We start from the raw sequence: 23,780 nt of genomic DNA, 5'->3' as shown, positions 1-23,780 counted from the left end.
GTGGAGTTACATTGGTCTTGAATTCATTTCTTTCCACAAAAGAAACTAGAGATTTTTGCTTCAATCATTAGTGCAACTGACCCTTTGTTTGCAATTTTCAATATTACTCCATAGGCTCTGATGGTGACATAATGACTATTGGCTACTAACTGTTCAGTACATAGGACTGTTGCTATATTTAATATAGTAAACTTGATCAATTCGTTTATTTTGGCATAAACCTGTTGTTGCTGCCCTCTGGAGAGCATTGATGGTTAATGCACAAGTATAAATAGAACTTTCCATGTAAATGCAGAATACTTCTCTTTGAAGGAAAAGAAAACTAGAAATGTTGTACAAAATGTGTTTACTTTATAAAAACTTTTAAAATTTGTCTTATTTTCCATGTTACTATAACAAAAAAAACCTTTATCTTTCAGACATGCTAATTAATTATACATTATACATTCTCCCATTGCTTTGCAATTCAAGGATATGTTCTTAATTCCTTTCCCAAGACATTGATTTGAAGCTATATGTACTCCAACAGAAGAAGATTTAATAGAGCCTCATATAAATAAAGTTTATACAAGAAATTTTAGAAAAATTGTGATGGTTGTGTAATGAAAAATAAATTAAAAATCTACTCTTTTCCATTCTTTATCACTTCCAATATAATATGTTTACCTGTTTCCTAAATTAAGTGTTGACTGTTTTTTTAATTACTAAATAAGTGTATTTAAATTTATTTGGTTATTGTACAAGTTCTTTGGACTTTTAACTAATAATCTTTTTCTTTTTCTTTTCTTTTCTCTCCCCAGAAAGGAGAAGATGATAAATACAGTCTTCTAATTTCTTCTCCTCAATTTTAAACTGTGGTTGCTAAAAGACCGAAGCAATCATGGTGAACCTAAGGAACGCGGTGCACTCGTTCCTGTAAGGATGCTATTACTTATTTTTTAAATAAAATTAACTTTTATAATAGCTTTCTTAAAGATGTTAAAAATGCTTCTGTGTGACCACTCAGCAATATCTGACTCAATGTGTGTAAATGACTTGTACATCAAAAGATTAATATTATGGGTGTTTCCTATTTAAATATAATAAATGGAGAAAGACAATAATTTGGGTTCTCATCAAATATTGGAGTTCATAATATGGTGATGATACTCTCAATTCAAATTATCTCAAGTGTCATGATTGGTTTCCCCATAGATAAAACTTAGAAAGGAGGAAGGTTCTTTCCTTTTTCTTCCTGAATGACCTGAGCAGTCAAGAAAATAAAATACCTTTATAAGTATCTGATTTTGTGAAGAATAAAACTGCAAAAATAAAGGTCAGAAGTTAGGATTAAGGGTTGGGGGATGTAGCTGGACAGAAGAAAACAGCACCATCCAGGGAATTCTTGATATAATCCCAGTAGTGAAGTATATAGAATGCAACATAAGAGGGGTAAATGAAGAATCAGATTTGAGAACAAAGCCATTCTAAATTTGATCTAACCAAAATCTATTCGGTGAGGAAATGGGCACAGTAAAAGAGATCCAAACCTGTGTCAGTTCTGAGCAATACCTTTGAGAAGCTCCTTGTGTCTACATGATCTCCTTTATGATTCCTGTAAAGGAGCTGGCCCAGGGAAAAGTTTACCATATCCTATAAAAACCCATCAGCATGGTGGGCTGAGGCTGGGGCTCAATGGCAGAACACTTGCCTAGCATGTGTGAGGCACTGGGTTCGATCCTTAGCATCACATATAAAAAAATAAATAAAACAAAGGCATGCTGTCCGTCTACCACTACAAATTAAAAAAAAAAAATCAGCATGGATCTTCTAGAATATGGACATTGTAGCCCATCTCAGATGGCATTACAGTGATGATAGTCTCAAGTATACGTGATTCCAAGAGAATTAGAGCAGACAATAGAGAAAGGAAAAGATGAAAAACAGTGATAAAGAAGAGGAAAAAAAGAAGTTAAATGCCCCTGGGTTCAAGCCCTTAAAAAAAAAAAAAGGAAAATGAAAGAACAAATCTTCCTCCTCTCTGAGTCTATACCAACTGAGTATCTAAAACCATATGCTAAAATGTAGGGCTGCCTTAAAAGTATTCTACTATGAAATTTAAAAATTTATATACAATTTTTTCTGTTCTCTTGAGAGAATCAGGAGATCATTCATCTCTTCTATTAAACTCCATTGTCATATGTCATGCCAAAGCTCAGTAGATTTAAAATGTATTCAGACTTAGAAATTATCTTTTTATCTACTAAGTGTAAAATTACATTTTCATTAAAATTTTAGTAGCAATGAGTAAATTATTTGCATTGTTCAGAGAGAAATTATGATGTTGAATACATATTTTATGAGATTCCTGTGAGCTTAATAACATTTAGCGTAAGTGAAGGAGCAAAACCTAAATTATTTCTTCTTTGTAGAAGGACTTTATATATTTCACTAAGCATATAAGTATTAAAAATTAGGTTTAATTATAATAAAGCCAATTCTTGATTATAAAACTATAGAAACAGGATGGAAGTGCAACAAAAACCATAAAATCTTGACTATAAGTGGTGCTCAAAAAGACTTTATTGAACTGAATTTAATTGAAACCAGGAAACTGAAGTAAATGTTCTTTCAAAATCTATCCCAGCACCATCAATTTATTTTGTAATGTGTAGAGCAGATAGATTTAAATTCTATATGACTTCTCAGTAATTCAGTATTTCTTTCATGGACTCTTTAATATAAAAGAAAAATATTTTTTGATCAGTAGAGATAGGCAAGAAAACTACTTAAAGTATTTTTCAACCCCCCCAATTCTAAGATATTCAAATTACAAAACTAATATAATTAAATGTGGTTTGTTTCATGTACAATTTTGTTATGTACAATTTTGTCCTGTACTCCTCTACCATTTTTAGAGACGTGAAAATATTAGATGGTTTTAAATTGACTTTGAATATTTGAAGTTGGACTTTATATTTTCCTGGGACCTTATTTTTCTGGGTTTAAGGATACATATATTTGTGGTTCTACAACTGACAACTGAGTATATAGCATATTATTTGAGCACAACTTCACATGAGACTACTTGACATGATCATTAGCTAATTGGAATGAGAAAAAAAAATTAATTCAGTAGGGCAGGTATTTCATCAGCTAGGCCAGAAAAGACACTGGCTTTAAAATCACTGTCTGAAGGGGATGGTGGTGTAGCTCTGTGGTAGAGTGTGTGCTTAAGCATACACAAATTCCTGGGTTCAGTTCTTGAGCACCAAAATACAATACAATACAATGATAAAATAAATAAAAATCATCTGAGCCCAGTTATGCATAGGTATATGTCATCCTGAAATAAAATAAAGACAAATTTTGGGCAAATTTTGATATAGATGAGTGGATATATAGCAACCATAAAATACCTTTATGATTGAAGACAGGCTGGAGGTATATAGCTCAGTAGTAGAATGTAGGGTTAGTAATGTGCCATGTCCTGGGTTTAATCCCCAGCACCAACAAAAACAAAAACAAAAACAAAAATCCCAATTTGAAAGCAGAAACAAGGTAAACCTTAATGTTTATTGAGGTCCTATTATGACACAGGTAGTGTTTTCAGGATTTTACATATATTATATCATTTAATTTTTGCAATCACCTGTGATAGAGACCATCCTTGTACAGATGAGGAAATTGAAATTTTGAAAGGTTAAGTGACTGGTCAAAAAAATCCTAGAGGTCATATGACCAGGACATTGGCCACATGCTAAATACAATGACAGAGTAATTAAAGCTGAGAGCAAATAACTTCTTTCTATTTATTTGGTTCATCATTTCAATAATTTTTATGTATATCAATCACAGTTTAACTATAACACATATTTTTTTGTTTGAGAGATGAGATCTTGCTGTGTTACCCAGGTTGGCCTTAATTGCCTGAACTGTATGTTGGTCAACAATCAGAAGTGCATGAGAAGTAGTTTGGATACGAGATAGGATTGTTGACCCACATACAGTCATTTTGCGAATGTGAGCAGATAGGGAGAGTTCTAAAAAAAAATCAACATGTACTATCCTCAAAATCCATTGTACCTCTTTTCTATCTCTTTCTTTCTTTCAAGAGATTGAACACAGGGGAACTTTACACTTAGCTACACCCCCATCCCTTTTTTTATTTCTTATTTTGAGACAGAGTTTCACTAAGTTACTGAGGGGCTGGCCTTAAATTAACAATCCTCCTGACTTTGCCTCCTAAATCACTGGGATTACAGTCCTATGCCACCAGTTTACTGTGCCTCTTTAGAATACCTTCCTGAAGTTGATCTGATGACAACTTATTCCTTCTTAACTTTGGATCAAAAAAAGGCAACTTTCAATTTTCTTGTCAGTTACTGGATCCTTTAAGAAAATCTCCCTTCATTCCCTTATCAGCTGCCTTAAAAAAAATCTAAAAAAAAATAATTTTACAAAATATAAAGAGTAAGTCATCATTATAAATCAAATAATACGGTGGTTTTGGATTGCAGTAAAAGTTTAAAAGTGTTTGAAATCAGTAAGACCTGCAATGGGCCCTGGCCTGCCATTTACTGGCTAAATTGGCTTGAGAAAGTTACTTAACCTCTTTTAACCTCAGTCTTCTCATCTACTAATGGATATAAATCAGTACTGAGCTCAGTAGTTGTTATATGAAATTAAATGAGTTATCTGTATGTATTTCAATAAACTAAGTGCTTAACTCAGTAGTTACTCCGTAAAACTATCCTTTGGATAGAAAGACACAGAGGTTTCATTAAGAGGGCAGAAATCCTCATCATCATGGATGTTGAAGGAGAAGCAATTATTTTGTTTAAGAAATATATACACAAGCAATATATATAAGTATATATATGAGTATATATTATATATATGTAATCCATATGTAAGCAATACAATATGTACTGATTGAGGTTTTTTTTTCTTTTTCTTTTTAATTTTCAGTGTGCACCTGGTTGGCCTTCTGGTTTGGCAATTTGATATTTCTGTAAGTCCAGTGGCAGCCATAGTAACTGACATTTTCAATACCTCCGATGGTGGACGCTTTAAATTCCCAGACGGGGTACAAAATTGGCCAGCAATTTCAATCGTGGTGATAATAATCATGACAATAGGTGGCAACATTCTCGTGATCATGGCAGTTAGCATGGAAAAGAAACTGCACAATGCCACCAATTACTTCTTAATGTCCCTAGCCATTGCTGATATGCTAGTGGGACTACTTGTCATGCCACTGTCTCTGCTTGCAATCCTCTATGGTAAGTCCAGCTCTATTTGTTTTTTAATCTAATTAAAAATTAGTTTCTTAATCTATTAGTTTTTAAGTATAATTGTATAAATGTGTGCCAAGTAGCATAGTAAACATGGATATAGTTATTTATTTTACCTGTGACATTTGGAAACCTGACACAAGGAATTGGCTGTGTGCATTTAGATTTATTAAATCAGTAGTAGAGTTGTTTCCAAAAAACAACAGACATTGTATAACATGGTAAAATTATGCATAGATGCTCTATTCTTCATTGTCATTTGTAAATATAAATGAATATTTGCCTTACAATATACACAATGGGACAATGACAGAAATATCCTCCACACCTGTGCTTTGGACAGTACACAAACCGTAAGTACCATCTCTAATTAAAAAAAAGAAAAAAGAAAGAAAGAAAAGAAAAGAAAAACAGTCACATCTTCTTCAAAAAAATATTTTTAAAATAATCTTTTTTTTTTTTTTTTTTTGGCAGTGCTGGGGCTATTACTGAGGGCCTCATGTCTGCTAAGCAAGTGTTCTACCACTGAGCTTCCCTGTAGCCCTGAGTGATCTTTTAAAATGTTGACATATTAAGTGTTTAACCCGAAATAGTTATTTAGCAATAGCAATTCTTCTTCATGAAGTCTATAATTCTTGTTTGTACAAGCAGACAGGGGTAACAAAATTATTTAGTAAGTATATAGATCAAGTTCACATCATCACCATAAAAATTAAAGCATTGAGTATTTTAGTATGTTGATTTTAGAGAGGCTTCAAATTTTTCTTTTGATTTTTCTGCCATCTCTTTGTTGTGTTCATGGTAACCTAAGTTTTGTTCTTTGGCTAATATTTATCTTTGGTACTAGGGATTGCACCTAATGGCATTTTACTACTGAACTACATTCCCAGTCTTTTCTCTCTCTCTCTCTCTTTTTTTTTTTTTATTTTGAGACAGGGTCTTGCTAAGTTGCCCAGGCTGGCCTCAAACTTGTGATCCTCCCTCTGGGATTTTACATATGCACCACCTCAGCTGATTTGGCTAATATTTATGATAAACCATCAAAATTACATACAATTCTACAAATTTTTTTAAAAGAATTTTTTTTTAAAGATAGGACCTTGTTATATTGTCCAGGCTGGCCTTGAACCTCTAGGCTCAAGGATCCTGCTTCTGCCTCAGCCTCTTGAGTAGCAGGGACCCTAGAAGCACAACACTATACTCACCTCTCTATAAATATCTTTATTAAAAAGCTGGAGAACCTGGTTTAAATTTAATTGCTGATATGTTCATCTTACAAAGGAGTAAAATAGACTTCCAGTCCCCTGGAGTTTCTAAAGGAACTAGACTAGAAAGAATATTATTAAAAGTTCTCAAATTCTAAAAAAGAATTTCAGCAGGCCTATAAAAATCATCTCTTGTGAAACCTAAAGTTGAATTAGCCTGTTCTAAATACACAGAATACAGAGTGGAAATGTATTATCTTAATAGGTATTTTATAAAGTATTCTTGGAAAATGGGCTTTTCTTATTTTTGCTATTTCAATCATACATTATCTTCAAAGCATCCCTATTTGACCTGCTCAGAGGACATTTTTCCGCTCTACAGCTCCAAAATTAAGTAAGAAATGGTGATTTAAATGAAACAAAACTGTGATTTAGAAGGTATACTTTGTCCTATGGTGTTTGTTCCATTTTGCAAATTTCTCCCTTAAAAAATAATATGTGGAGGGCCAAATAATGACATTAGCATAAATACAAATCTTATAACACATCTACCTGCCATGAAGAACAGCAAGAAGAACAAATAAAACTACAGAGTACCACCACCAAGTCTGGAGAACATTCAAATTCATAATTATCTTTATTTATTTATTTGAGGTGCTGGGGATTGAACCCAGGGCCTTGTGCATGTGAGGCAAGCACTCTATGACTGAGCTGTATCCCCATCCCCATAATTATCTTCAAGTACAAAAACAAGAAATCACACTGAGTTATATTTCAGTCTCCTACTGCATGTTGTTGTATTGTATTCCTCCAGCGAAGCGTTGGAGGAAGAGACCACCAAGAGACTGACTCATGCAATTGCAGAAGGGGATTTATTGGGGATCCATTCCAGCGTGCTCCGTGCTCCTTCACTCATGAAGGGAGAGCAGCCCAGAGCCCCTGGGAGGGGTTGAGCAGTGCTTAAGTACACTTTTTGGGGAGGGCGGGGGGGGGGGGGGGGGCTTTACATACATCAGAACAAATCAGCATGAGGCTCGGGAAAATTGAACCACAACTCTCATACATGATTAGCACATTCATTGGCAGGAACAGGTCGGGTGGGGGTGATTGGTCACTCCTAAGCGGGGTACACATTCAAACTGATTGGTTCGGGCCCTGTATGCCTACGTGACAAGCTTCACAGGGCCCTAGGCTAAATGGCCAGTAGGGCCTTGTCTTAACTGCCTTAGGAATTTCAGGTTCTGTGTGTAGCAGAGGAACTTAACAATACCTGGTCTTTCACTTTTTAACTCAGGCCTTGCAGCTTAGAAACTTTACAATGCCCGGTCTTTTACATTTTAACTCAGGCTTTGCAGCTTAGAAACTTTACCCTTTCAATATTAATAACATAACCAATGAGGTGAATAGTACCAAAAAACCTAATCCACATAACTTTAAAAAATAACAATATTCATACTGTATACACTCAGTTTAAGGATAAAGAAAACTGAAAATGAACTCTAAATACTATTTTTTTTAAATTTTATCATTGATATACAATAGAAATTCTGAAATGATTATTTGTGATCTGGAATTATAAGTAAATAAGCATATTAAAGATAAAAGAAGCCAGGTGTCTCTCTGTTGCATAGGGAGTTAGAAATTTGAAAGGAGAGGAAATAATGGGTCATATAGTGGTGGATTCATGATATCAGTATAAATTTTTGCTGAAAATAGATGATGGATAAATACTTAAGATTGATTTCCTAGCTCTTTCTGTAACTGAAAGCTCAGTCTCTGTCCCCAATGACAATCAATGCCAAATTAATAATGAGGTCACAGTTTTGAGAAAAAAGGGAAAAAAATTTATTGCTCAGAAAAGAAAAGAAGTTTTATTGCTCAGAAACTCAGGGGACTCCAGTCCAAATCTGGAGGGACAGGGAGCTTTTAAAGGAACTTCAAGGGTTACATTCCAGGTGTGCTCTGGTATGGGGGGGGGGGGTGGCAAGGCTCCCTGAAGGCTGTTAGGATTCATTTGTTAATTTGGGAGTTATTCACTTGCACATCCTCAGCAGGCCTCTCCTTCCTGTAGTGGCTGTGTTCAAGGGTAATTAACTAGGGGAAGAAAAGATAACACTGTCTCCCTAATCTTGTTACAGAAAATGGAGAAGGAAGAAAAGAGAAAAAAAAAAACAAAACAAAACATTTTTTTTTAATAAGCCCTAGAGCAATGAGGGCTACATTCAGAAGGTGAAGGGACCATTGTTACATTTTCACTCCTGTGCATAGAACAATGTTACATAAATTAAATGATCACAAACAGGAACAGGGACTCCTTGGAGAAAAGGCTAATTCTGATACCACCTGTTACCATGTTGAAGTACGCCTAGGCAAGCATATAAAGCAGGGTTTATTTTAAAAAGGGTAACATAGACTAAAGCAGGGTTTATTTAAAAAGGGGTAACATAGACTTCGCTTGAAGGGAGAAGGGGGCCACAGCTGATATCCTACTATCCCAAGAAACCAGGTGTTCTGCCCTTTTTATATGACCTAGGATTCCTTTGTACTCCTGCCCTCTTCCCCATATCTCTGTCCTTCCTGCCATGGTGACTGGGCCCTGTAAAGCTCAGTGGGATGGCCTAAAGGCAAGAAGCAGAAGGATGGGGGAAGGGCTGGATGGAGGAGCCCCTTACACATTAATTAACATCTTTATAGCTCCCCATAGGGAGGGACAATCCCTGGGACTTGTTATCTCAAGAATAAGTTGGAGCAGAGGCAGATTCTTGCTAAGACTGGACGCAGGGATCCCAGGAATTAACATTTCAGTCCCTCAGGGGGCAGTCTCCAACTTCCAGAACTCAAATTGGCCTCCTTGATAGACCTGACTTGATTTACCTATCTATACTGACTGCCTGTCTATTCTGGCTTCAATTCCAAAGATGGGGCAGGAAAATTATAACCAAAGACTAGAGCATCTTTTGAGCTAAAAAGTAAGAAAGTACTCAATGAGTAACAGGAAGATTTCAAAAAGACACAGGATCTAACTTAATGGTGCCCCTACAAATCTAGGAACATTTGAAATTAAGGTTAATAATGTAAGCTCTAAAAACAGAGTAAGCGTGATAAAGATTGTCTCTTCTGGTGTATTTAATCAATAATTCTGGGGAAAAAAATCAAAACAACTACTATAACTAAAAAAAAAAAAAGGCAAATAGGGAGACTAATAAAAATTTACAGTTGTAACCTTTATGGTAATGGGGTTTTATTTTTTTTTTTCTCGCTCTTTTTTCCAGTAGCCTTTCCTGGAGGGCAGGACTGTCACATAGCTGCATGGTGGTTGTGCAGAAGTGGTTAAAACTCAGTCTTTCTGGACAGAGTTAACAAAGGGCACTCTGTAGGCCCCCTAATGTAGGGGAAATAGCTCTTTTTCCTCCATTTTTTCTCTCCTAGCTTTGAACAGAGGGAAGACTCTAGTCAGTTACGCTTTAATAGCACATGCATCAAATTTTTGAAAACAAACAAACAAAAACCTGATAATTTTCTTTTTGGCCAGTGGACCAGGAAAGGAGGCCTTTGTGGGCCACAAATTATGGGAGGGAATCCTGTGAAGTAGAGAGCTGAAGAAAGGTTTTCTTAATTCTGTATAAGGACCTAAATAGGTATCAGTCTCAATTCTAAGATACATAAAAACAACATATCCCAAAAAGCATAGAAAAGCTTCAAAAAATTAAATATATTTGAACAATCATCCAAATCTCAGACCATGCCTTCCATGGCTCGTTGGCATTATAGACTCAAGCAGTATAGCTGAGGTTAGGAAAATAGAGAAGATATTGAATTCACTGTCCACAAAGGCAAGATTGAACTTCATTTTTATTTATTTATTTTTTAGTACCAGGGATTAAACTCAGCAGCACTTGGCCACTAAGCCAAGTCCCCAGCCCTATTTTGTCTTATATTTAGAGATAGGGTCTCACTGCATTGCTTAGTGCCTCACCATTGCTGAGGCTGACTTTGAACTCCTGTCTCAGCCTCCCTAGCCACTAGGATTACCGGTGTGTGCCACCACACCCAGCCCTTAAGATTGGACTTTAGATTGAGACCTACCTGGATTAATTGCTATATACAACAAGCAAGTGAACAAAATCAGCATTCTTAGAAGGATTTTAACTATACATAATGTCTATAAACTATAACACTCAAAACATCCATGATACAATCTAAAATTGCTTGACATAAAAAATATCCAGGAAATGTGAAAAATACTTAAAAGGAAATAATTATCAACAGATGCCAAACTCAAATTACTAAGATACTGGAATAATCAGGAAAAACCTTTAGAGCAGCTACTGTAATAATATTCCATGTAGTAATGAATAGAAATTAATGGAAATATGAAAATTCTCAATGGCAAAAAAGAAGTAAACATAAAAAATTAAAACTTTTAGGACAGCTGGGCATGGTGGTGCGGCCTGGAACCCCAGCAGCTCGGGAGGCCGAGGCAGAAGGATCATGAGTTCAAAGCCAGCCTCAGCAAAAACTAGGCACTAAACAACTCAATGAGACCTTGTCTCTAAATAAAATACAAAATAGGGCTGGGGATGTGGCACAGTGGTTGAGTGTCCCTGAGTTCAATCCCCAGTACCCACACCTAAAAAAAAAAAAAAAAAAAAAAAAAAAAGTTAAGACTGAAAAATGTGTTCTCAGATAACTAGAATAACTAATAAGTGTTTAGCAAGTCAGAAGAGCTCATAGCTTGTATACACAAATTGTACTTCTATAAACTAGCAAAGGAAATTGGAAGGCAAAATTAAAGGGCACTATTTATAATATGATCAAAGTCCATGCAAATAGTAGGTGTGAATCTACCAAAATAGGTGATGGAGTTATACACTGAAAACTCCAAAACACTGAAGAAATAAAAGAAGATCCAAATAAATTGAGAAATATATCCTGATTGTGAATTGGAAAAATCAATATTCTTAAGACATCAGTTCTCCCTCAAATGATCTGTATATTCAATACAATTCCAATAAAAATACTAGCACTATTTTGTAAGAAGCAACAAGTTGATTTTAAAGTGTATATGGGAAGGCACAGGAATTATGATACTCAAAACAATTTTGAAGAAAGCAAAATTGAGAAATGTATAATACTTCCTTTGAGGACTTATAGTCAAGCTATAGTAATCATAAAGAATGGTATTTAGGAAAGGTAAATGCATATATGAATGGATCAGAATAAAAGATTCAGAAATTGACTGAATCTGGCAAAGTTATTTCAATGGAGAAAGTAGTCATTTTCACAGATGTTGCTTAAAATATTGGACATTCATGTTTAAAAAATGAATCTCAATTCGTATTTCACACCTTATGAAAATTAACTCAAATGGAGTATAGAGATAAATATAAAATACAAACTACTAAACTTCTAGAAGAAAACAGGATAAAATCCTCACAACATAGGGTTTGGGCTAATAGTTCTTACTTAGCTAAGACATTAAAAATTATGAACCATAAAAATAATGGCTAAATTGAACTTCCTCAAAATCAAAAACTTCTGCTCTTTGAATTTGAGTCATTGAAAGGAAAGACACAGAATGGTAGAGAATACTCAATGATAACATTTCCAATGAGAATTTGTATATAGAATGGATAAAGCACTCTCAAAACTCAAGAAAAATAAACTCCTAATAAAAAAATGAGCAAGAGATCTGAACTGACACTTCACCGAGGATTTGTAGATACCAAATAAAAATGTCAAAGAAAGCATTTATAGTCATTAACCAAAAGCATAGCAAATCATACATTATTTAAGAAAAAAATATCACTGGCCCTATGTTTAATTTCATAATAAATTGGATGCAACCTCAACCTACCTCTTACTTTTCCATGATATTTCATTATATATGCTTTTAGTCACAGAATTACTATTTTCAGATTAAAGTTGCATTATTAATATGAATCCATTCAATTCCCATACACTTAACAGACCTTAAGTTTGAAGTTACATATCATGAAAGCCAGGATTTTTAAAACTTCATATTGTTTTAGGAGGCCAGAAAATACTCATTTTTCTTGTGGCAACTTGACGTGTTTTATTATTTTCTGAGTTTATGCAGCTATGTGTAAGTGCAACTATTTTTGTTGTTGCTGTTTTTTTTAGTTATACATGACAGTAGAATATATTTTGGCAAATTATACATACATAGAATAAAACTTATTCTACTTAGGACCCCACTCTTGTGGTTGTACATGTGCTGCAGGCTGCCCGGCAGGGCCGCGTGGACTCTCCCGAGCTCCGCTCCTGCCGCTGCTGTCGCCGAGCACGCCTGCTGCCTTCCTGCTGGGCGCCTTCCTGCTGGGATGTCAGTGCACGCCGGCTTGCAATCTTGCAAACCGGTTGGGCACAAAAACACAAGCCAGTCAAACTGAAACAAAGTTTTATTTTGTGAGAGGCCGTGTGCGTCCCCTAACAAGCTGGTCCACACTCGTGTGTTCTACCTGAGCTGGGGGCCCCACTTCCCCCGGAACACCCTCCTACCATCCTTTCTCAACCAATGGGAACTCTCCCATTACAAGAGTGACATGAGTAACCTGAGTCCCTTAACGGGCCCAGGTAAACAGCAGGAGTCCAATTACCATATGAATGTAACTTAACATAATCATAATCTCAATGGCTGGCTGGCAGTCACTAAACCCAAAGGTGCCTGTATCAATATTTTTGCTGTGGCTCCTAGCATACATGATGTGGAGTTACCGTGGTTGTGTATTCAAATACAAAGCTAAGAAAGTAATGTCCCATTCATTCTATTGTCTTTCCTCTTCCCTTCGCCTTCCCTTCTTTTCATTTTTCCTTTGTCTCATCCAGATTAAATGGCATCTTCAGCTGCAGAGAAATATGAGTTATCATTGAATAGAATCAGTGCATTTCAACTCATAATGGACTCTTAAAAAAAAAAAAAAGAACAGTTTCATCTCTGCTAAATACTACTTGAAAACACTGAATTTGTAATATTTATCCTGTTATTGTTCAAATAATTTCTGGCTTTCATATCACATCCTGTTATCCTGTCATTGTGTGTATACTTGAGGTATCATGCTTAATGTGTTCTGATTTACATAATTTTAAAGAAATTAAAATATATACCCAATATCCATTTATGTGAATTAATTATATAAAGATTTGTTATTCAGCTCACTGACACACTCTAGAAGCAATTCTCTATGCAAGTTGCAGAGCATATAATTAAGTGTATGTAGCTTTACAAGAAGCTACAATTATTACAGATAATATTTGTTGAGTATATCATTTAGTTCTCACAAACCATAAAATTTGGATTCTGTTATCATCCTTAGTTTACATATAATGTAACAGAGGAATGGAGTTATTCAGTAATTCATAGATGGCCACATAGTTAGGTTACTGTATACCAAGCACTCTTCCTGGTACTGTGGCTGGTATACAAAACAATAACAATGAATAACAATGAATTCCTGGTCTCATGAGGCTTACACAGTATTCAGCTCTGACTTGCTCAACATTACATGAAGACACCAGCTGATAGGAGAATTAGGATTTGAACCTGGATCTAGCTGATTCTAACACTCATCATCCTCATTTTTTTATTATACCATTTTGATACTCATGGTTTACTTTAAAAAAGTCAAGACAGGGTCTGGGAGTTTACAGCTCAGTGGGTAAGCCGTTACTCTTGATGTGCACCAGGCTCCTAGCACTGCCATTAAAAAAAATAAAAAGGTGTGGGGGGGAGTTTATTGGGAGAGAAAAGGACATGGATGGAAGCTAATTTGAAAGAGAATTACAAGTCAATACCCCAGAATGCCAAGAAGGTAAGTCTGATGGTTTAAAATTTTGCTTCCAGGTATTGGCAGAAATGAAGGTGTTTTGTGAATTGGCTCAGTGCCCCAAACATTGGTGTCTAAGGCCTTGGGGTGTTTTTGAGATTATTTAGTTCATAGTATGCTTCAAAATATCTTTGTCTTTGTGAATACATTAAGATTTTTTTTTCCAGGTGTGTATTTTGATGATGACCTTAGGTCTCTAGGTTAAAAATACTGTTATTGCCATAATAATTGCTAGGCTATTACTATACTTTTATTTCTCCCTCAAAACTACCAATTACTTCAAACTTCAGGGATGATATGCTATGGTAATAACTCTACTTTCATAATGAAAGGGAACTTCTTGCAAAGAGGTGAGGAACATTAAATTGAAGAGATGTCAAACAGAGACCTGGGAATGGGTATTGGGGATTGAACTCAGGGGCACATGACCACTGAGTCACATCCCCATACCTTTTAATATTTTATTTAGAGAAAGGGTCTCTCTGATTTGCTTAGCACCTCACTAAGTTGCTAATGGTGGCTTTGAACCCATGATCCTCCTGCCTCAGCCTCCTGAGCCACTGGGATTACAGGCATGCACCATTGCACCCAGCTCATTAAATTCTTAATCCAAGTGAACATATAACATTACATTTACTGAAATTCAGTCAATTTTAATATGATGATACAGAGATTCTCAGATATTAGATATTAGACCAAGAATAAGTTTAAATGAAATGAAGCATTTAAATCAGAAAAGCTTTGGATTTGATATCTTAGGCTGACTTAGCACATGCCTATTTTAGTACAACAGAGGCTAAAATGCACAACTTAGAAGAATGTCTAAATGTATTTGAAGATTCATTATGTAATTTGTGAAAATCCCAGTATTTTTTACTTAGACCAGTAAGTTTTTCTTTTCATTCCTAGGCCACCCTCACATCCCTTTCTAAGCTTAACTTTCTCAAAATAGAGGGTACATGCCCACTGGTCCACTGCACCAGAATTGCATGACTCATAATCAATAACTGATTGACTGATATAATATACCTAAGAACATCATAAACACAGAACAGTTGACAAATAATAATTTAAATTCTATTTTTGGACACAGATTGGCAAAATGCCCTATGGACATTAGCTGTATTTAAATAGCTAACAAGAAAGTTCCAATAGCACCCTATTCTTCCCCCAGCAAAATCCAACCACAAATATTCCCATCCTCAGTTACCAGCCTGGCAACTTCTCCTTTTGTCACTCATGGCAAAATTTCTAGTTTCCTTTACCCACAGTCAGCTCTAGCAAACCAAGAAATCATTTCAAATATCTCTAAGCTCCATAGTATAATTCCTCTAAGCTCATCTTTTAAGAAGACTTTGTTATATTTGATAATTACTAAAGCATACATGGCATAGACAGTGGTGATGCATGGTTATAAGTAATCCCAGCAATTCTGGAGGCTGATGCAGGAGAATCACAAGTTCAAAGTCAGTCTCAGCAACTTAGAGAGACCATGTCTCTCTAAATAAAAAATAAAAAATAAAAAGGGCTGAGGATATGGGTCAGTGGTAGAGCACTCCAGGGTTCAATCCCCAGTACTAAAAAAATCCCAAAGAAACAAATAAAGCTAGATTAGGTTTATGTTTTCCTCTTACTCCTTATTTAAATACAACCAAATTTTCTATGTGGAATTTGACAATTATAAAGCACGCTGAATGTGTAAAAAAATAAATAAATTTTAAAAAAAAGGTAGACTGACTAGGGAACTCAGTACTTGAAGAATGATACTATAGTGGCTTCCCTGGACTTTCTAGTTATCTCCCATTTATCCTAGGCTGGGTTCTGGAGAGGCCTATAACTCAGGATCACCAATAGGCATAAACAAAAATAAATCGAAACAGGGATTTATCAAGAAAATCCATAACCAGTGACAGGTTGGCTCTTCTGGCCACAACAGGGGAAATAGTGGAACCTAGGTATAAGATTCTATGCTTTCCTCTTAAGATTCAGAATAATACAGTTAAATAGACATAAGAAATACTGGTTTGCTATTGCACAATAAGTTGGTTATAGAAAACAATAAAATACTGTACATAAAAAAAACTAGAGAAAATAATTTTTAATGTTTTCACCTTAAATAAGTGATACATGCAAGGTACAATGGTAGAAGCCTGTAATCCCAATGGCTCAGGAGCCTGAGGCAAGAGGATTGTGAGTTCAAAACCGGACTTAGCAAAAGTGAGGCCTTAAGCAACTCAGCAAGACCCTGTCTCTAAATAAAATACAAACTAGGGCTGGGGATGTGGCTCAGTGGTCAAGTGCCCCTGAATTCAATCCCTGGTACCCCCCAATTTTTTTTAATATTTTTTTATTGGTTGTTAAAAACATTACAAAGCTCATGATATATCATCTTTCATACATTTGACTCAATTGGGTTATGAACTCCCATTTTTACCCCAAATACAAATTGCAGAATCACATCGGTTACACACTCACATTTTTATATACTGCCATATTAGTGTCTGTTGTATTCTGCTGCCTTTCCTATCCTCTACTATACCCCCCTCCCCTCCCCTCCCATCATCCCTCTCTACCTCCTCTGCTGTTGTTCAATTCTCTCCCTTGTTTTCCCCCCTTTCCCCTCACATCCTCTTCTATGTAATTTTGTGTAACATTGAGGGTCTCCTACCATTTCCATATGCTTTCCCTTCTCTCTCCCTTTCTCTCCCCCCACTCGTCTTTGTTTAATGTTAATCTTTTCCTCATGCTCTTCCTCCCTGTTCTGTTCTTAGTTGCTCTCTTTATATCAAAGAAGACATTTGGCATTTGTTTTTTAAGGATTGGCTAGCTTCGCTTAGCATAATCTGCTCTAATGCCATCCATTTCCCTGCAAATTCCATGATTTTGTCATTTTTAATTGCTGCATAGTACTCCATTATGTATAGAAAATTAAAATAATTTTTTAAAAAATTAAAATAAAACAAAGCTTAATGGTAGAATGCCCTGAGTTTAGCCCCCAGTACCACAAAAACTAACTAAATAAATAAATAAAGAGAGAAAAAAGTGATACATGTTTGAGGAGATAAATGTGTTTAATCTGATTGAAATATTACATGATGCATAAATGTATAAACATTACATGACATCCCACATACAATTTTTATCTATTCATTTCAATAAATTTAATTTAGCTCAAATATGACAATTATTTATATAAATCATATGCAAATAAAGCCGGTCAAAACTAAAGAAAAAAGAATAAAACAAGGGTATCTGCTCTTGTCACTTATTACACAATACTGCATAGAAAACTCTAGCTACTTTAATAACGCAAAAGAAGAAAGGCATGTAGATTGGTAGGAAGAAATAAAAAAATGAAACTGTTCTATGTGCAGATGAAGATTATCTTTGGCCCCGCGTGAGTGGTGCATGCCTGTAATCCCAGTGGCTCGGGATGCTGAAGCAGGAGGATTGTGAGTTCAGGTGTCTGCAAGACAATGAAATGTTGCAAGAACAGAAAATAGATATAATGGGAAGCATGCCTATAATCCCAGTGACATGAAAGACTGAGGCAAAAGGATCACAAGTTCAAGGCATCCTCAGCTACTTAGCCAGACACTGTCTCCAAATAAAAAATAAAAATAGGGCTGGGAATGTTGCATAGTGGTAGAGCAAGCCTGTGTTCAATCCCCAGTAAAAAATAAATAAAGACATTATTTCATGGAATTTACAATCTAGTTGGAGATGTAGAGGCAGGACAGTAGCAAAGATCTGGGTGGCACACTTACTTCATAAAGGCACATATACTTTGTAAATAAGGAGTGGGAGCAACTGGGAAAAATACTCTTCCCACAATAATAGGCAAAAAGAAAATTATAGTTATTTAAATAATGTACTTGTAGGTCTACATAGCTTTGCAGGTTTAAACTGTGAATCATTATTATTTTTATGACAAATTTCTGTGATTATGAAATAGATATCCTCCAAAGGAAAGATTCTCCAGCCAAGTTCCCACAGGTTAGCCCTTTTCTTGGATAATTTTCACCTACCAGTATTTGGAGCCACCTGATGTGAGTATCCTTTAAAGTAATTGGATGAATTTATACATGTACAGAGAATTAATTCTTGAAGTTCTGATTCTCTACCCAGGCATTATCGCATGATATTTGCCACTGGGTATTTCGATGCTTTAATATCTATATATTTAATTTACCACAATGCAATTATACCACTCCAGGTCCTCCCTCTGATAGTCGTGATTTCTTTTCAGGTAGCCTTGTCTGTAATTTATTTGCAAGATCTCAACCAAACTAGGCACATTGGGGATTTGGGGAAATAGGTTTCTCACTTCACCACTAGCATTCAACTCATGCAATCAAACATCTGTGTACAAAAGTAGATTCTAGGTTATTTAGTGAGGGAATGCATTATCTAGCTTAGCTTTTTTTTTTTTTTTTTTTTTGATACTGGGAATTGAACCCAGGGGCACTCAATCTCTGAACCATATGCTCACCCCTATATATTTTTTATTTTGAGACAGGTCTCAGTAAATTGCTGAGGCTGGCTTTGAACTTTTGATCCTCCTGTCTCAGCCTCCCCAGTCACAAGGATTACAGGTGTGTGCCACCATGCCTGGCTAATTTTTTCTTACTTAAAGGAAGTACTTTCATAACTTGAAAATGACACAATTTATAAATAGCCATTTTATTGAATTAAATCAAGGAAGCACCAATGTAATTCTTTTCACAATTCTTTAAAATTCCTTATAGTTGTTTTGCTTATTTTTCTAAATTAGGGCTAGTAGTAATGATTACTAAAATTCTGAATTTTTTGAAGAGGTAAGTATATTAGGCCTAGCTTTTTTGTTCACTTGCGTCAAGAAATCTAATAATTAGAATTAAGTACGGTAGCTAAAATTCCTGTAAAAGTTATTAAAGGGTCTGTTGTTACCAAGATATAGGTCTGTATGTACAAGAAAATTAACCAACTGTTTAAGTATGTTAATAGGAATTGAGAAGGATATAAGGACCGGAAATGGAGAAAACTACTAGTTGTTGACTAGTAACTCTATAAAGCCCTAGACTATAATCTCCACATTTCATCTTCACATTCATAATATTAGGCTTAATTGAGAACATGCTGTTTCCCCATATATTCTGTGAAGGAGTTTGCATGTATTAACTCATTTACTCCTCATAAAATAATACCTATTATTATTTTTAAAAATATTTTAAATATGAAGAAACTAATGTTTAAGGAAGTAATGTGCCTAAGACTTCAGAACTTGCAATGGCACAACTAATTTTTAAGCACAGACCTAACAAATTCCAAAGCCCTTGTTCTTTATAATTATTTCATTTGATATGTCACTTAGAACTTTTTTTAATACTTTTTTAGTTGTAGAGGAACACAATACATTTATTTTTGTATGGTGCTGAGAATTGAACCCAATTCTTCACAAATGCCAGGCAGGTGCTCTACCACTGAGCCACAACCCAGCCCTAGAACATTCTTTTAAGGAAGAACTGTATTAAAACATGGAACCTCTAAAGTAGCCACATCCCGTTCTCCTACAAAATTACTATGTGTTTCATATACATATAGATAGATAATGAATAATGAATTATCTTTGGCAGTTAATTATTACATTAAAATATAATATATGCTTATAAGCTAATTCTTCTTATCTATCTATCATCTATCTATCTATCTATTTATCTATCTCCCCCCCCCATCCATGCTGGGTATTGAACCTAGGGGCACTTAACCACTGAGCTACATCCCCAGTACTTTCATCTTGATATTGGGTCTCCCAAAATTGCTCAGCACCCTTGCTAAATTGCTGAAGCTGGCCTCAAACTTTTGATCTCTCTGCCTCAGTCTCTCATGTCACTGGTATTACAGGCATGCAGCACTGAGCCTAGCTATCTTCATTTGTTTTGAATAATTATTTTAAAACCTAACTCCATTTTACAGGAGATTTATTTATGCATTTTAGTAAAAGATAATGTCAAAGCCAGGCTATAGAAATACATTTGGGTAAGTGATTTTGGGAATAATTATCAAAAGTATAGATCTACTCTCATATTTTTCAGTGTCGTTCCTGAGGATTTTTAAGAATTACATGAAAACTCATTGAGTGGATTCTAAATTGTCTTACATGTTCTGAAAACATATGTGGTTCATTAAAATAAAACATGATAAATAGAATCCCCTTGATTTATTTGAATTGGCTAACAAATTACAGAAGACAATCTTCTCATATATATTATAGATCTCTAAAATTTATCTACCTACAGTTCATTCTCTGAGTGAAACAGTTTTCTTATTTGTATAAAGGTAGTACCACATTTCTAGATAAATGATATAGTAAGCTGCTTTAGGACATTGGTGGTTATTATTCATTAAATGAGATCACCAAGTAGTTGCCTTTTGGCTGACTTCTGCTTGCAAGTGATTTTTGTTTTGGCCTAGCCAACAATTTTTAAAATTTGTAATTTGAATCTCTTTTAATAATGTGTGAATTCCAATTATGCTGTGCTTTTCACCTCTCCCCATTTTCTCATATCCAGCTGTCTTACTCATTGACATTATCTATCTGGCCTCTAAAAGCATTTAAGTTTATGACAAGCCTCATAGATGTGAGCCCAAAAGAGACAACCTTGATATGGATCCCCTTCTAATCGCCATATGCTAGCAAAGGTCTTCCAGCCCTATAGAAAAGTACACCCAATTCCCACTACGTACTTAAGAAATTACCTCACATGGTCATGAATAAATTAATTTGTAGCACACACTGTTGCAACTTTTCTGGGTTTTCATGGAGCACATATGTATCCACTGTCACTTACCATCATTCATAGTATTTGCAGATCATACATCATATCCCATTGGCATTCATCATCTGCCTTTGGGAATCCTTTATCTGCCACTGGGCCTCCATCATCTCCCACTGGGCCTCCATCATCGGCCACTGGGTATTCATCATCATTGCTGGGCATCTGTTGAGTACCGCCACGTCTGTTGGGCATCCACAGTCTCCCACCAGGCATTGTGGTCTCTGCTGATACTCTGCCATTTCACCACCAGTGACTTCCATGAAAATGCTTCTTACAGCTCCAAGGTTCTGTCACCTGGTGCTGCCAAACCTACAAACCTTCAAGATACCAACGGTGCTGCATTTGCTTCAGTCTTTGTTGTAGTTAGCTATGCTTTTCTTGCACAAATTAGGAAAAGTCCCTCTATAACTATGGCACACTTTGCAATCTAAACATTAAAAAAAAAAAAAAGTTCACGTTCCCCTTCACAAAGTTTCTCTATAAAACAGCTGTTTTTTTTTTTTTTCTTTTTCCACTTTATCTCATCAGGGATTACACATTCCATAGAACTGATCTAGAGTTTATGTACTGAGCCCTTAATTCCTGTCCTCAGGCATTCAAGTAAAGACTTCCCCTCTGAAGGGATAATGGGGACCTTGTTAATCTTTTTTATTTTTTTTTAATAGTTGTAGATGGACAAAATGCCTTTATTTCTTTTTTTTTTTTTTTTTTTTATGTGGTGCTGGGGATCGAACCCAGTGCCTCACACGTGCTAGGCAATTGCTCTGCCACTGAGCTACAACTCCAGCCCCAACCTTGTCAATCTTGTGTACTTGTATATTTAGCATTTCCCTCTTTATCTGGCCATTCAATATTTTTAGTGACTAAACAAAAGCATCCTTTTCTCTTGCAAACCAATTTATGAGGTTAGATACTTTTGATTTCCCAGCACTACACATCTATGTTTGTGAATCATAATTTTTTGGTTAAAATGCCTTCTCCTAATATTCTCTTTCCTTCTATCAATACTCTTAATCATTCCACTGCAGACTCTACCCTACAGGGGAAAAAAAACATTATATACTCTTTTATTTCCTGTGGGGGGTGCTGGGGATTTAATACAGTGGTAAACAGTGGTAAAGTGTCCTTAGGTTCAACCTCCAGTACCGTAAATAAAACAAACAAACAAACAAACAAATAAAATTTTCTGCATTCAAAATATAGCAGAAACAAACCATTCATCCAATGTTTACATAACACTAAATCCCCAAAATACACTTAATGAACTTGTTTTTTTCATGACTTGATGCTTGATCATTAGCAAGATAAGGTTAAATGAGGGTTTTTTTAAAAAATTTGTTCAAATTAGTTATACATGACAGAATGCATTTTGATATATTGTACACAAATGAAGCACAAGATTTTTTTTCTTCCAGTTTTACTCACTGAGAAATATTTAATAAAATAGGTAGTAAAGATAGCATTTTAAAATTATCAGCCTATTTATCTCTATTTCTATTCTTTATTACACGTGATGGGATATTTGGAGTCTTTTTTTTTTTTTGGTACCAGAGATTGAACTCAGGGTCACTCAACCACTGAGCCACATCCCCAGTCCTATTTTGTATTTTATTTAGACACAGGGTCTCACTAAGTTGCTTAGAGCCTCACTTTTGCTGAAGCTGGCTTTGAACTCATGATCCTCCTGCCTCAGCCTCCAGAGTCCCTGGGATTACAGGTGCTCACCACCATACTCAGCTTATTTGGGGTCTTTATGGGAGTACATACAGTTGCAAATTAGCCAAGACATTGTAGATTCTATATTGCTGTTCTCAAAGTAATTGTAGGATCATATAAACTGAATTTTGATTTTATTCAGAATGAAGCAGAAAAAATATTTTGAATTAGTATTTGGAGTATACATGGGAGAGACAGGTCAGACTATGTTGTATACAATAGGAACTTACCTTATTCTACATTAAAATAATTTTTTGAACCCAAAAGAATTACAAAGGCTCATGAAAAACATATTTTCTCTTTTAAATTCAGTAGGGGGAAAAAACTTTTAAAGGGCAATTAAAGTAAAGGCATTTAACATTAAATAAGCATCTTATTTTTCTATTTAGCTTAAGCCCATCTCATACACTTTCAGCTTAATATCCCCTTCACAGTTATAGGGAGAAAGAATATTTATGGACTTTTTATTTTAGTAACAAGTAGAGTGGAAAAAGAGGAATATATACTATTGAACTCATAGCTGTAACTAACTTTCATGTATTTAATTTCAAATAGAAAATGTATTCAAAATATAAGGTATATGAACAATGAAAATAAATTTTTTATGTGCTTTGAAGTGTTTCTCCTGATGGGAGAAATGGAAGTCTGTAATTTTCAATTCCTCAAAAACTTGAGATTACAATCTTTGTGAATATATGAATATGGCCAGTGGGTGGCACATATAAACCATGGTAATGAACCTCTGCGTTCTCTAGATGGGCAATTGGAATTAAAAATCAAGAGGACAAATTATTTTCACTAAACATTGTAGTGTAGTTTGTTTTGTTACAAATAAAAAGGTATATTGTTGGTAGAAAAATTGGGTAAAAGCTAAACATTAATAAGTTAATTATATATCTACTTGACTTTTCATAGTCC

General features: G+C 35.1%; 1 protein-coding gene across 1 annotated transcript in view; it reads left to right on the top strand.

The window, feature by feature from the left end:
- The first annotated feature begins 880 nt into the window (after nt 1–880).
- The window catches only part of Htr2c (5-hydroxytryptamine receptor 2C), a 108,753-nt gene continuing 85,853 nt past the window's right edge, over nt 881–23,780 (top strand). Inside the window, exons 1-2 of the mRNA XM_026410991.1 lie at nt 881–915; nt 4,951–5,264. Of these exons, the coding sequence (XP_026266776.1) occupies nt 881–915; nt 4,951–5,264 (349 nt within the window). The remainder of the gene's footprint in view (nt 916–4,950; nt 5,265–23,780) is intronic.

The sequence above is a fragment of the Urocitellus parryii genome, chromosome X, assembly GCF_045843805.1.
Source record: "Urocitellus parryii isolate mUroPar1 chromosome X, mUroPar1.hap1, whole genome shotgun sequence".
NCBI lineage: Eukaryota > Metazoa > Chordata > Mammalia > Rodentia > Sciuridae > Urocitellus > Urocitellus parryii.
Note: the sequence above shows the minus strand (reverse complement) of the source record. Positions and strands in the feature narration are given on the sequence as shown.